Source organism: Eretmochelys imbricata, chromosome 2 (genome assembly GCF_965152235.1).
Source record: "Eretmochelys imbricata isolate rEreImb1 chromosome 2, rEreImb1.hap1, whole genome shotgun sequence".
Classification (NCBI taxonomy): domain Eukaryota; kingdom Metazoa; phylum Chordata; order Testudines; family Cheloniidae; genus Eretmochelys; species Eretmochelys imbricata.
The window spans coordinates 110,966,781-110,979,889 of NC_135573.1; the positions used below are offsets into that span (position 1 = coordinate 110,966,781).

Below are 13,109 nucleotides of genomic sequence, written 5' to 3' on the forward strand. Positions count from 1 at the left end.
TGTCCTGCACCAAACACATAAAAGGGTAGATTGGGCCACCTGCCACTCAGTTTCCTCCCCACTGAAGAATCCTGGGTGGTAAAGGACTTTTAGGTAGGAGGGGTGGAGGGTGGATCATGGAATCTGCATACAGAAAATATCTGAAAGAACTACAGTTACTAAACAGGTAAGAAACTTTCCTTTCTCCTTTGAGTGATTGTCCATATGCACATTCCATTTATGGTGACTCCCAAGCAGTGGACCATTCTAATGGAGGTGGAAGCTCAAGAAAACAGAGAATGCAGAATAGCCTTCCTAAATACAGCATCTGATCTGGAGGCTTCAATAATAGCACAATGCTTTGTAAATGTGTGGATAGCTAGAACTCCACTTGACTGCTTTACATATGTCCATAACAAATGTTTTTCAACAATGCTGCTGAGGCTGCCTGAGCTCTGGTGGAGTGAGCTCAGAGAAATAAGAGGATCCACCTTAGCCAACTCAAAGCAGGCTCTCACACAGTTAGATATCCATCTCAACAGTCTCCAAGGTGAGTTGGGTTTGCCTTTCATCCTCTCCAGGATGGAAAAGTCTGGGTGAAGATCAAAGTTATTCATCTGAAATGTACTGGGAGGGACCACAGCTTTGTCAGGGGATAACTAGGACAGTAGAACCCAATACATTAACTGAATGAGATAGGATATCCCTGGTAAATCCTCAGGTTGGAGGGAAATCTAAGCTGGCTGTTGCTCAGAAGCAGCCTGGGTGACTGAGTGTGACATTACACAGGGTATACAATCGCCACATCAGCGAACTCCCAGTCCCAGACTTTCCCCCAGACATGTGCACCTTGTACTGCCCAGTACCCTCCTGGACAATACAAGCTCATATAAAATCCGTCATTTATTAACAGAAAATGATATGCACAAATCTTATCTTGTTTGCCCAAACACTTCAATCCAAACACACAAGGTTAGATAAAACACAACAAATTTATTAACTACAGAAAGATATATTTTTAAGTGACTACAAGTAATGAGGCATATAATTCAGAACTGGTTACCAAGAAATAAAAGGTAAAATGCAATTAACACCTAATTTAACAAGTCAAGTCAATCAAAGCAAAGGTCTCTCTCACCACATGTTCCAGCAGTCTTACTAGCTGAACCTCTTTTAGTCAATCACTCCCCCCACCTTCCAACTACCCCAGTGCAACACTGCTTCCTTTCTTCTTCAGGTGTTGATAATGCCATGGGTAGAGAGCAAGGCAGAGACTATCTGGGACATCTGTCCTCTCCTCGTATAGCCCTTTCTCTTGCACAAGAATCATCTCCAGATGATGTTCAGGAAGTCTGTGGGGCCAGGAAACCTTAAGTTGCTTCTTTGTCAAAATGTAGCTTTTTTTTTGCCCCCACCCTCTCTCTTGCCGAAGAGTGGCCACTTACTCAGGCATTGGTCCATTTGAACTTGTTGACACCTGGCTGAGGCATTGGCTAGCCTTTTGTCTCCGTGGAACTTGTTTGTGACTGCCTTCCAGAACATGTTGGAACATGTGTTGGTAATATTATACAGTGGAATCTTATCTTTACCTACAATGTTGCCACACATTTTATCAGGACAATAATGATCAGCAAATCACAGTATGCTTTGTACAATATTTAATATGGTCTTGTAAAAGGGGTGGACAGAGGGGTACAGACGGTCACACTGAGCTATACATCAAGAAGCTCTAGAAGGCACAGGTCTGTCCAGGTAATCTTCCCTTCCATGAGGTCAATGGCCCCCAACAAGGCTATACAGGTATTGAGGGGTAAATGCCTGGTGGCCATGGACCAGAACCAAGGTCTATGCCCAGCTTAGTGAACACCACATCTGTTGAGAGACCAGTCTCTAGATCCACTACCTAAGACAGAAGAAAGTGGAGAAGACGTGGATGGGGAGTACATGTGGGAGCATCCCTTTTCTTACTACGATTCGATGCTGCTGGAAGATGACAAAGAGAAGGAGCACTCCAACTTGACTGGTGGGGAAGTAGATATAGGCATGGACTGTAGAGCCGTGGAGATACTTGGTACTGCAGTGAGAGTGATCTGGTGCCATAAGAGACACCACATGTGAACAACAATGGCAATGCTGTTTCCTTGCAAGACACTGAGATCTGTCAGTGCCATGAACATCACTGCTATAGAGGGCTCACCAGCTGGGTGAATCCTCTGCTAACTGTGCTGATTTGACCAGTGGTGGAGGCAGTACCAACATAGCAAAGTGGGAAGACGAAGATACTGCACTTGAAGATTTCTCAGCATTTTGTTTTGGTGTCAAGGACTCAGTACGGTGAAGGGGTCGAGCTTCAGAAGTCAAAACCCAGGGCCACAAAGTCTCAGAGGCAGAATGGTGCAGGGAAGCCATTTTTATTTTTGAGGATACCTTAATCCAGGGATTTACCTCTAGAAGAGTGGTTCTCAAACTTTTGTAGTGGTGACCCCTTTCACACAGCAAGCCTCTGAGTGTGACCCCCGTTATAAATTAAAAACAGGTTTTTTTAAAAAAAATATTTAACATTATAATAAATGCTGGAGGTGAAGCGGGGTTTGGGGTGGAGGCTGACAGCTCGCAACCCCCAGATAATAACCTTGCAACCCCCTGAGGGGTCATGACCCCCAGTTTGAGAACCCCTTCTCTAGAACTACCTAATCCCTGTACCTTCCTTCTCAACAGCTTTTTGACTGACCTACTAGAGCCTGAAGTAGGGGAATCATGTCTGGGGATGTGTAGTGGTGGCTCGGGCAGGAGGCCAGGCAGGGGGAGCAGCAGGATTGTCATATGCCCCAGAGCCTGAAGCAGGCCTCACCGGATTTGCTACTGAGCTTCTCTACCTTTGCGGTCCTGGCAGTGAAAGACTTATAAATGGCACATTTCCCAGGAACGTACGATTCCCCCAAGCAAAATCAGAATTTTAAATATCCATCATTAAGTTTTAAATAGCACAATCACAAGGTGAAAATAATAAAACAATCCTAATAAAAACTATCAAAATGCCAATAGGCAACAATTACTACTATTCTATTTGCAACTTGAGAAAAAATGCCAACAGTTCATTGACAGCAAGCCACTCTGCCTTGAAGCCAAGCGGTGATGAGAGAAACAGAGGATGTTTCACCCTGCTTCACCCTTTTGGCTAAAAGACTCAGAATGTTGGTGCATGACGCACGCACACACCATAAGACGAATGTGTATATGGACAATCACTTGAAGAACTAGCCGTTACCATAACCACCATGCACCACATACCACAAAACATATCTCTAAACGTTAAAGTTAAGGTTAACGGCCTTCTATCACAACCCCCCCTTTACCAAACTTCTCATTCCCAACTCATATCCCAACTTCAGTAAAGGGATATGCGGAGAAGGGCAGATTAAGGGGGGACCGAGTTACGTTTTCCTTGACTACAATTACCATGTACCAGGAAGGATGAGATGATTTAACTTTTCATCTCCTTATTTTTGTGGGTTTATGTCAGATATGGTATGTGTGTAGCAACTTGAACGGCTTCACAGCTAAGTTTTTATATATCAGTTATAATGGTAATGCTATATTAACAGACTTCTGATCAGAAAAAGGATAATGTGTATACCATATTGAAAGAGATTAGAGAAACAATTAAGCCTAATAACAGCAACAAAGCTCACGAGTGAGCAAATTAAAAATCAGACTCTGCATAGTGGCTATTTAAGCATATTATGGTTACAGAAAATATGCCTAGCTATAAAACAAAGAATAAAGCAGGAAAATGAGAAAAAAACAGAATGGTTAAATAGCAAGATAAAAAAGTTATTCAAGCCAAAAGAGATCCTTCAGAAAATGAAAATCCAACCCTCATGAAGCCAAAAAAGTATAATCTACAGCACAAAATATAAGATGGCTATTAGGAAGTAGAGGATGGAAACTGATGTACAAATAGCCAAAGTCAAAAACAAACAAGAAATTCTTTAAGTATATCAGAAACAAGAAGCCTGTGAGAGAATTAGAAATCTACCTTGGAAACAAATTTCACTTTTCAAGTCTATTATGTTTAAAAACAATTTACATCTTAGTTAAATGGAGCTGTTTCTTTAAAATATCCCCAGACAGAGGAGAAATAGTCCTTCCAAAGATTACAGTAATATTAAATGCTCAGCTCCCAAAAAAGATTACCCTACCAACAATAAACGCAGAATTTTAGATTTGTACTAATCAAGAATACCTTCCTTCCTTCAGCTTTCTGCTGGCTCTGTTCTTAAAGCATGTATTGACATTAGAGAACAAGAAGCCTACCTGTTTTTCAAAGGACTTCAAGAGCAACAGTCCTGTCAATTTCAAACCCCAGACAATTAATATCTTTGAAACCAAATATGGAACAGCACAACACGCATACGTTCTCAACTGCAGGAAATTTAGAGACGGCTCCAAATTTTGTTGTTCATCGGTCACTCAGCCTAGCAGCTGTGACACGATGTTTAATTGTACGTGTTATATTAGCCCCACCTGATTTTGGAAAAACAGGCTAGTGAACTATCGAACAAAATTTTTTTTTAAATAAAAATGTGCAAATCAACAAAGTGTGTGGTTGTTAGACTACCACTATCTGGAACCAGTAATACAAGATTAATGTGAGCAAAACCTTTGAAGCTTTCTTATTCCTGACACTGTTACCTCCTTGTCATCTGAAATTTACCTACTGATTTCTTTTAGGTTTTTCTATATGGTTATTTCTGGTTGTTTTATTGCATTATTATTCATTTTGCACCAGGATCCAATTGTACAAAGGGCTGTACAAACACAGACCGTTCCTGTCCTCTCTTAGGCCTTGAACCTACAGCTTGTTGCATGCAGGTATATTCCTGTGCCCACATGGAATCAACTGGAGGACCAGGGCCTAAACAGACAAAACAGTTATAATTTAAAATCAAAACTTCAGAGGGCAATGCTCTGATTAATTTATCAGGCTCTGAAATGCATTATAATTAAGGCTACGTTTAAGTCACGGAGGTCATGGAAGTCACGAGACCTCCGTGATATTCTCTGCTTCAGCCCCAGGGGCTGCAGGACTCAAGCTGGCAGCCAGCAGGGTCCTGGCAGGGTTCCAGAGACAGCAGTGACAGGGGGCCCCCTGCAAGGTTCCAGCGACAGGTGACAGACTCCTCAGCGTCCCGCGGGGGGTGGGGAGATGCCTTGGGCAAGTGGCTGGGGGAAATATGGTCACCCTGCAGCTTCTAGCTGCCCTGGGCAGAGGGAGAACCCCACAGGTCCCAGCCAGGGGAAATCATGGAACCGCAGCAGCAAAAGTCACAGACAAGTCAGGGCTTCTGTGAATTTTTGTTTATTGCCCGTGACCTGTCTGTGACTTTTACTAAAAATAACCATGACAAAATCTTAGCCATAATTACAATCAAACATTTAAGCATCTTGTTGGAGTAGTAAACTTCGAAACAGTGACTCAACACACAATGGCAAAACATAAGTCATCTGACATGGACTAGATAAAGAAGTCTATTTCTGAGAGACAGTTCTCCCATAACTACTGTGAAATGAATTTTAATGGTTTAATGTTGACCTAAAGCATTATTTCTTTCCATTCTAAATTTTATAACAGGGTGGGATCTTCCAAAACACTACACTATGCATAAGGCAACTAATCATTTAAAAATGGCATACATTATTCATCGGGCATAATCTATTATTTTTTATTTTTTTTGGCTTTGACTACACCTGACCAAATAACTAACATCATTCAATCAATTTAGTATTAGTATGCCAAGCTAGTTAAGCTATTTATAGAACTGACAACTGCTTAGCAAACTTAATAGATATTTTGACACTTAGCAAAATAAATTACTTCCACCAAAGAGATTTCTTTGAAAAATACCTGCATGCCTCAACACATATACTGAATAAAATCCTCTCAGAATGCTTCAGAAGGATTAATACACTTAACTGGATTCAATAATCTACTTCTTTACATACAAGATTTTAAATAGTTGTGTGGCAAATTAACTAGTATCTAGGAATTGGTAGACTGCCATTGTACAGCACTATACTTGCACCAAGCAGGGTGGTGATAAAAACTGAGTCCACTATTGGGTAATAATATCCCAGCAGAGAAAAATATAGGGTTGTCAATGAATTGCAGTTAACTCAAGCAATTAACGCAACACAAATTAACTAGATTTAAAAAAATCAGTCATAATTAATCGCACTGTTTAATAACAGAATACCAATTTAGAACTATAAATATTTTTGAAAGTTTTCCAAATTTCTCAAAATCAAAACAATGTAAAATTTTAGAGCCTACAAGTCCACTCAGTTCTACTTCTTGTTTAGCCAATCGCTCAGAGAAAACAAGTTTGTTTACATTTATGGGAGATCATGCTTTCTGCTTCTTATTTATAATGTCACCTGAAAGTGAGAACAGGTATTTGCATGACACTGTTGTAGCTGAGGTTGCAAGGTATTTATGTGCCAGATATGTTAAACATTCATATTCCCCTTCACGCTTCAACCACCATTCCATTTGTGACTGAACTCCTTGGGGGAGAATTGTATGTCTCCTGCTCCGTGGTTTTACCCACATTCTGCCATATATTTCACGTTATGGCAGTCTTGGATGACGAGCCAGCATATGCTGTTCAATTTAAGAACACTTCCACTACAGATTTGAAAAAAGGCAAAGAAGGTACCAATATGAGATTTCTAAAGATAGCTACGGCACTCGACCCGAGATTTAGGAATCTGAAGTGCCTTGAAAATCTGAGATGGATGAGGTGTGGAACATGCTCTCATAAGTCTTAAAATAGCAACACTCCAACGTGGAAAGTACAGCACCCAAACCACCAAAAAAGAAAATCAACTGTCTGTTGGTGGTTTCTGACTCAAATGATGAAAATGAACATGCATCGGTGTGCACTGCTTTTGGTCGTTATTGAGCAGAACCCTCATCAGCATGGAAACATGTCCTCTGGAATGGTGGTCGAAGTTTTACATTGTTTTGTTTTTGAGCGCTGTTAAGTAAAAAAAAAATATCTACATTTGTAAGTTGCACTTTCACAATAAAGAGATTGTACTACAGTAATTGTAGGAGGTGAAATGAAATATATTATCTTTTTTACAGTGAAAATATTTGTAATTAAAAATAATATAAAGGAAGCACTGTACACTTTGTATTATGTTGTAACTGAAATCAATATACTTTAAAATGTAGAAAACATTCAAAAATATTTAAATAAATGGTATTCCATTATTAACTGCATTTAAAATTGCAATTAATCACAACTATTTTTTAAATCTCACGATTGTGATTAATGATTTTAATCATTTGACAGCCCTAGAAAAATGATGCTCTTGTTCTTCAGGCACGGGTCTGGGAATCAGAAGATCTGGGCTCAGTTCCTGAGTAGATCACATCAACTCTCACAGATAACCCTGACGTTTACAAATTATTTGACAACAAAATGGACCACATTCTATGAAGCGGAAAAGCACCAAGATCATTTTACATTGAGAATTAAAGGTTTATAAACTAATGGCTTGATAGTTATTTTTATGTTACTATTCATAGCATTTGTAGTTTAGTTACCTTTTTGTTTTCCTGTAGTTTTCCAGCTGTAGTGTCTGCATATGTTTGTACCTTTCCAACTCACACTGTCCACATAGGTCTTCAAGCAGCAACAGATGATTTTCCATTTCCTTAAAGTTCACCTCTAGCTGGGCTGCAAGAAAAAACAAGTAAATATTAGCCAAGCTTCATATATACGAAAGATATACAACGTCTTTTTCCCAGAAACAGTGAGCCAGAGGCAAGTATTAAAATTGCTTAATATGGTAAAATTATGCACACATTTGCATTTATCCTCTTTTTTTGGGTCAAATTCCAGTTCAGGTAAACAAGAGAGGCACAATAGGTATTATAACCATGGTTCAGTTGCCCCTTGTGGTCAGACACCAGGCTGCTGTACTGGATTCAACCTTTGGATTCCATGTACTTTTAAGCCTACTGAGTCTTAGCAGCATCTACACACTGCCTTAGTCCAGCCTCTCAGGCATGCTCCGAGGGTCCAGATTCTTGGGATGTGGTACCCCACAGCCCACATGAACATGCCCCAAGACCATGCTACCCCTCCAAAGACTCCCCAGTAGTTTAATCATGCCCTATCAGAGCTCCACCGCATAGGCACTCCTATTTACAGTTTAATTTATTGTGGACCTTGTGACAGCTAAACCAAATGGAATACACACAGACTTTGCAAAGAAACTTCTAAACCAGAATTTATTTATTAGACAAAGCACAAAAGTTACAAATCCCACTCCATGTACTCAGTATTCTTTTCTTGTTCAACAGATGGCCCACAACAGCCTCAGACTTGAGAAGATCTGGCGCTTGAAGTTCTGGCCTCTTGTCAGGTGATCTCAAATCTGCCAGTTCAGCCTTGGGTTCCAAAGTGAGAAAACTAATTCCTCTGGATTCCAGCAAACCTAACATACTAGGATGGACACATTTGAATGAAGGACTATCAAAGTTGAAGACTCTTGCTGGCTTTCCCATTGCTAGCCCCTCTGTGAGGTGAAAGGATTTATTCTAACACCTCCAGGATGAAGGCTACACTGCAGAAGTGAAGATACAGTATACGTTACAATCAAAATGAAGCTCACAGAACAGAATGGAGTTTGTAGATAGCATGTTTCTGTATCAATTTGCCACAATGGGTAAACTGGCTGCTGACCAGTCCTCCCAATCCTGGAGACAAAGAAACCTGTATGTGACGGGAGATGAGGACAGAGACAACTAAAGCAGCATTGAACTCCAGCAACCTAATGTAGATCCTAATCATTTTTCCCCTTTACTCTGGGATCTCTGAGGGCTGCAGTAACCCTCATGCAACAACAAGCAGCAAGGAAGAGCGCAGAGAAGTGGTTCAAAGGTGAAATCTGCCTGTGTTTTGGATGCTCAGGAGAAAGGCTCATCAGGCTGAAAAAGCATCCCTGTCATCTTGTCTAGCTGACAGCTTCATTTTGGCTGTGTTGAGCTGGGAACTATCTTGGGCTATACAAGCTTTTCAATTTTCTAAGCTGTCACTCAATCAGAAATTTCAAATCCCAATGCCCACTAAGAGAGCAGGGAACTATCATTTCACAAACAACTCACAAGCTTACCAATATGGTAGCCAGACTCTGTGGAATTCAGCATGGTTTCTGCCCTGACCAGGGAGCATGGGAGGGCAGCCACTGGCTCTACACAGCAGTCTTAAAGAAGGAATCTCAGGATTCATCTAGGCACCTTTCAAGCTCAGAAGCATTGCTGAGCTACTGAAGTTTTCCACACTGCTGATGTTATGAGGACCAGGAATTGATAACTTTGTAAAGAAAACTGCTTTCTTTCAATTACTTGTTTGTATGTACGTACATTAGTTTTTGAATCTTGCTTGATTAGGAAGACAATTAAAAACTTTAAACGTGTTTTCTGGAAAAATGTTTTCACTCTTCGTCCTAAAAGATTAATATTGTTGAATATTTGTCTACCACACTCTACGCTAATACATCTCTATGCTTCACAAATCTTGGTGTATGCTTTTAAATTAAAGTAGTTTGAAACTGTATTTCTGTGCATCTGTAGGCTCCATCAATGAGCTTTGACAGTAATACACCTCAAAATTAAAAGAAACTAGAAATAAAAAACAGTATTTATGAAGGGCAGTGTTTTGTGAAGCATGCAGTGTACCACCCTGCAGCAGCGTACCACCCTGCAGCAGCACCCCTGGGAACAGGGGTGAAGGAGTGGACTGCATACAGGCCTCTCCGTTGTTCTCTGGAGCCTCAGCTTTCCTTTCACAAAGAAGTTAGTCTCTAGTTATGGTTGCAAAGAAAACCATGAAAACATGACCCAAGTGTCATTGATGCCTGTCTCACTTTGCAAAGCGCCTCAAACAATAGCTCTGAAGTGTCAACTGCTCCATTCCTTTCCATGGCTTCTAATGACAGTACTTTAAAGGTCACTATGGTTAAATCATTCACTGCTCTAAGCATGGAAGAAAGCCGAGTATTAAGAGGATCTACATAATCTTCTCTTAGGCCATGTTTAACCATACAAAATTATGTTAACCTAACTTTCATCAGCATACAGCCCCCAGTTATAAAAATCACACTTGTGTCAGCAGCATGTGTCTTCACCAGGAGCACTTGTACTGATTGTGTTGTCAGTGTGGCGCATTGTGGGACAGCTCCTGAAGACCAGTAACAGTTGACATAAGCAACACAATGTCTACACTGACACTGCATAAACCTAATTACATCAACTATGACTCTACACCGCTTGGGGATGTGGTGTTACTAAATCAGCGTAGAGAGGCACTTACATTGGTGAGAGCCAAATTTAAGTGGAGACACTTCCACAGATAGGTCAATGCAAAGCTGTTTACGTCAACCTAACCCTGTAGTGCAGACTAGGCCTGAGTGACTGATCATTTTGGTTTAACACCATGTGGCAGGAATGAAGGGGGAGATGCAGTTAGTTTCATTTTCTTGGAGAGATTCAGCTTTCCAAAGTTTGGTAAACGTTAGTGTGGGGTGTTGAAAGTTTTCTGCTGCTTGTTTGGAAAGTGCTGCAAAATAATTATTTCCAGCTCTGTCATCGTTCAAAATAACATCCTGAATTTATGGCAAGGTTAACTTTATGATACTTCACATCATAACATGATCTTTTGTTTGCACAGCATGACGCTATGCTACGTTTAAGGCTGGGATAGCACATCCATTCTTAACCGCCATTTTTAGTAATTTAATTTCTCCAGAGGTTTTAGACTGATTTGTTTAGTTTGTTGTCACAGCTCAGAATCTCTTTTGTTTGGAAAGTCTGATAAAAATCTGTTGAGCCATTTGCGTGCATAATACACAGAGCCTATTTGGTATACATTATGACTCACACCTAAGTGTTGTTATGACTAATCCATATTAGTCCAAATTATGTTAGGTTTTCAAAATTCTAAAATTTTCATTTTTTATAACGTGATATATTTATACAAATCACACCAACATTTAGAGCTTTGCAAAGGACTACTTTTAAAAATAAATTAAAGTACTACCCCTTTACGCAGATTAAGATGTACTGATATTACTAAAGTATTTATACAACAATACCAACAAAACCTGGCTATAAAGGTCTAGAAAAGCCACTATCACTTGGCAATAGCAAAGATATTTTTAAAAATGGCTACTTACCTGTACAGTAAATTTGAGATGTCTTACACTTATATGATTCCGCTGTAGGTGTGCGCACGCATGTCCAATGCACTCGAGTTGGAGACTTTTGCCAGCAGTGCCAGCAGGTGGCACACATGCCCCACCACTCTTGTGCACAGAGCCTAGAGTATAAAGGGGTATTGCCTACACCTCTCTGTTTCTTCACAGCACCCTCCAACAAATATCAAAAGTAGCGGGAAAGGTAGGAGGGACACAGAATGTACATGTACGAAACATCTCAAAGAATAGTTACTGTAGAGGTAAGTAACCACTCTTCTCCTTCAGCTGACTATGCACAAATACATTCTATGTTAGGTGACTCACCAACAGTTTCCTTGCAGGTAGTGGGACTTCAAATTATTTGAAGGACTGCAACACAGACTTGCCAAAGATCACTTCTTCCCAGGACGCTTTATTAATTGCATAGCATTTGGAAAAGGTTTGCACCATGCTGATGCTTTGCAAAGGTCTACAATAGGTATGTTGCTCAAAAAGGCTGCCCAGGTGGAATGGGCAGTCATCCTGGGGTAAAGACAGACCTTTGCTACATCATAGCTAAGCTTGATACAGTCAGAAATCCAACGGGATAATATGCTGAGCTGTAATAGGCTGCCCTTTAATCCTTTCTGCATAGGCTAAAATAAAGTCCAGGAGAAGAGCTAAAAGACTTTGTGCAGTCTAGGTGAAAGGATAGAGCCCTCCAGACACCCAAGGTATGACGCTTTTCTTCAGCCTTGCTAGAAAGAACACTGGAAGATGGATGGTTTAATTGAGGTGGAATACCAAAACAACTTTAGGCATAAAGTAAGGGTGCGGCCTAAGAGAGACCTTGTCTTTATAGAAAATCATGAAGGGAGGTGGGGGCGGGGGGGGGGCAAGGGGGGGAGGCCAGCTAGTACTGCTAGTACTTCAGCTACTCTGAAGCTCTAACACCCTCCTTGCAGAGGTAATTGCTAGTAGAAATGCTATTTTCATTGATAGCAATAATAAGGATTCTGTTGCCAAAGATTCAAAAGGGGGAACCCATTAAAAGTTGCAATACTAAATTCAGATTCCAGGGATCTACTGAATCAGACATAGAAAGGTAAACATGAGTAAGTCCCTTTACAAATCTTGATACCAAGGAATGTGAAAAAAAAAAACCCATTCCTCAGTGGGTGTAACACATCCAAAAATGGCTGCTAGATGGACTCTCGAACTGATGGAAAGACCAGATTTCTAATGCAGCAAGTAGTCCAATATGTCTGACCTCTGTGCAATTTGGTGATGAGTGATGAGATTCAGCCCAGACTGAAAACCTTTCCCATTTTGCTACATAAGTAACTCAGGTGAAGACCTTTGTGCTGTTAATCAAAATGGCCCAGAAATCTTGAGGGCAGACTTTTTTCCACATTCCTCAACCAGAGATCATCCAAGCCATGAGGTGAAGAAACTGTCAACTGGCGTGCAGTGACTAGCTCTGGCTTTGAGACAAGAGATCCTCAACCAAAGGCAGAGCTATAGCTGGTCAAACAGAGCTGATGTAGTACTGTTTTGGCCAGTCAAACTACGAGGATTAAGATTGCCTCGTCTCTTCTTAGCCTCCTGATTACCCTCACAAGTAAGAGAACTAGAGGGAATGCAGCAGATTACTCAACCAGGGAAGAAGCAAGCACCTATCATGGAGTCAGGGCTGTGACTAAGTTTAGAAGTGTGAGCACCAAGAGTGATGTCGTGGTGGGAGTCTGCTATAGACCACCGGACCAGGGGGATGAGGTGGACGAGGCTTTCTTCCGGCAAGTCGCAGAAGCTACTAGATTGCACGCCCTGGTTCTCATGGGAGACTTCAATCACCCTGATATCTGCTGGGAGAGCAATAC

General features: G+C 40.8%; 1 protein-coding gene across 5 annotated transcripts in view; it reads right to left on the minus strand.

Moving 5' to 3' along the window:
* Positions 1–13,109, minus strand: part of DTNBP1 (dystrobrevin binding protein 1) — a 191,520-nt gene that overhangs the window by 108,670 nt on the left and 69,741 nt on the right. For all 5 annotated transcript variants that reach the window (XM_077810604.1, XM_077810607.1, XM_077810606.1 and 2 more), the window contains exon 6: positions 7,595–7,727. In XM_077810604.1, the coding sequence (XP_077666730.1) occupies positions 7,595–7,727 (133 nt within the window). The remainder of the gene's footprint in view (positions 1–7,594; positions 7,728–13,109) is intronic.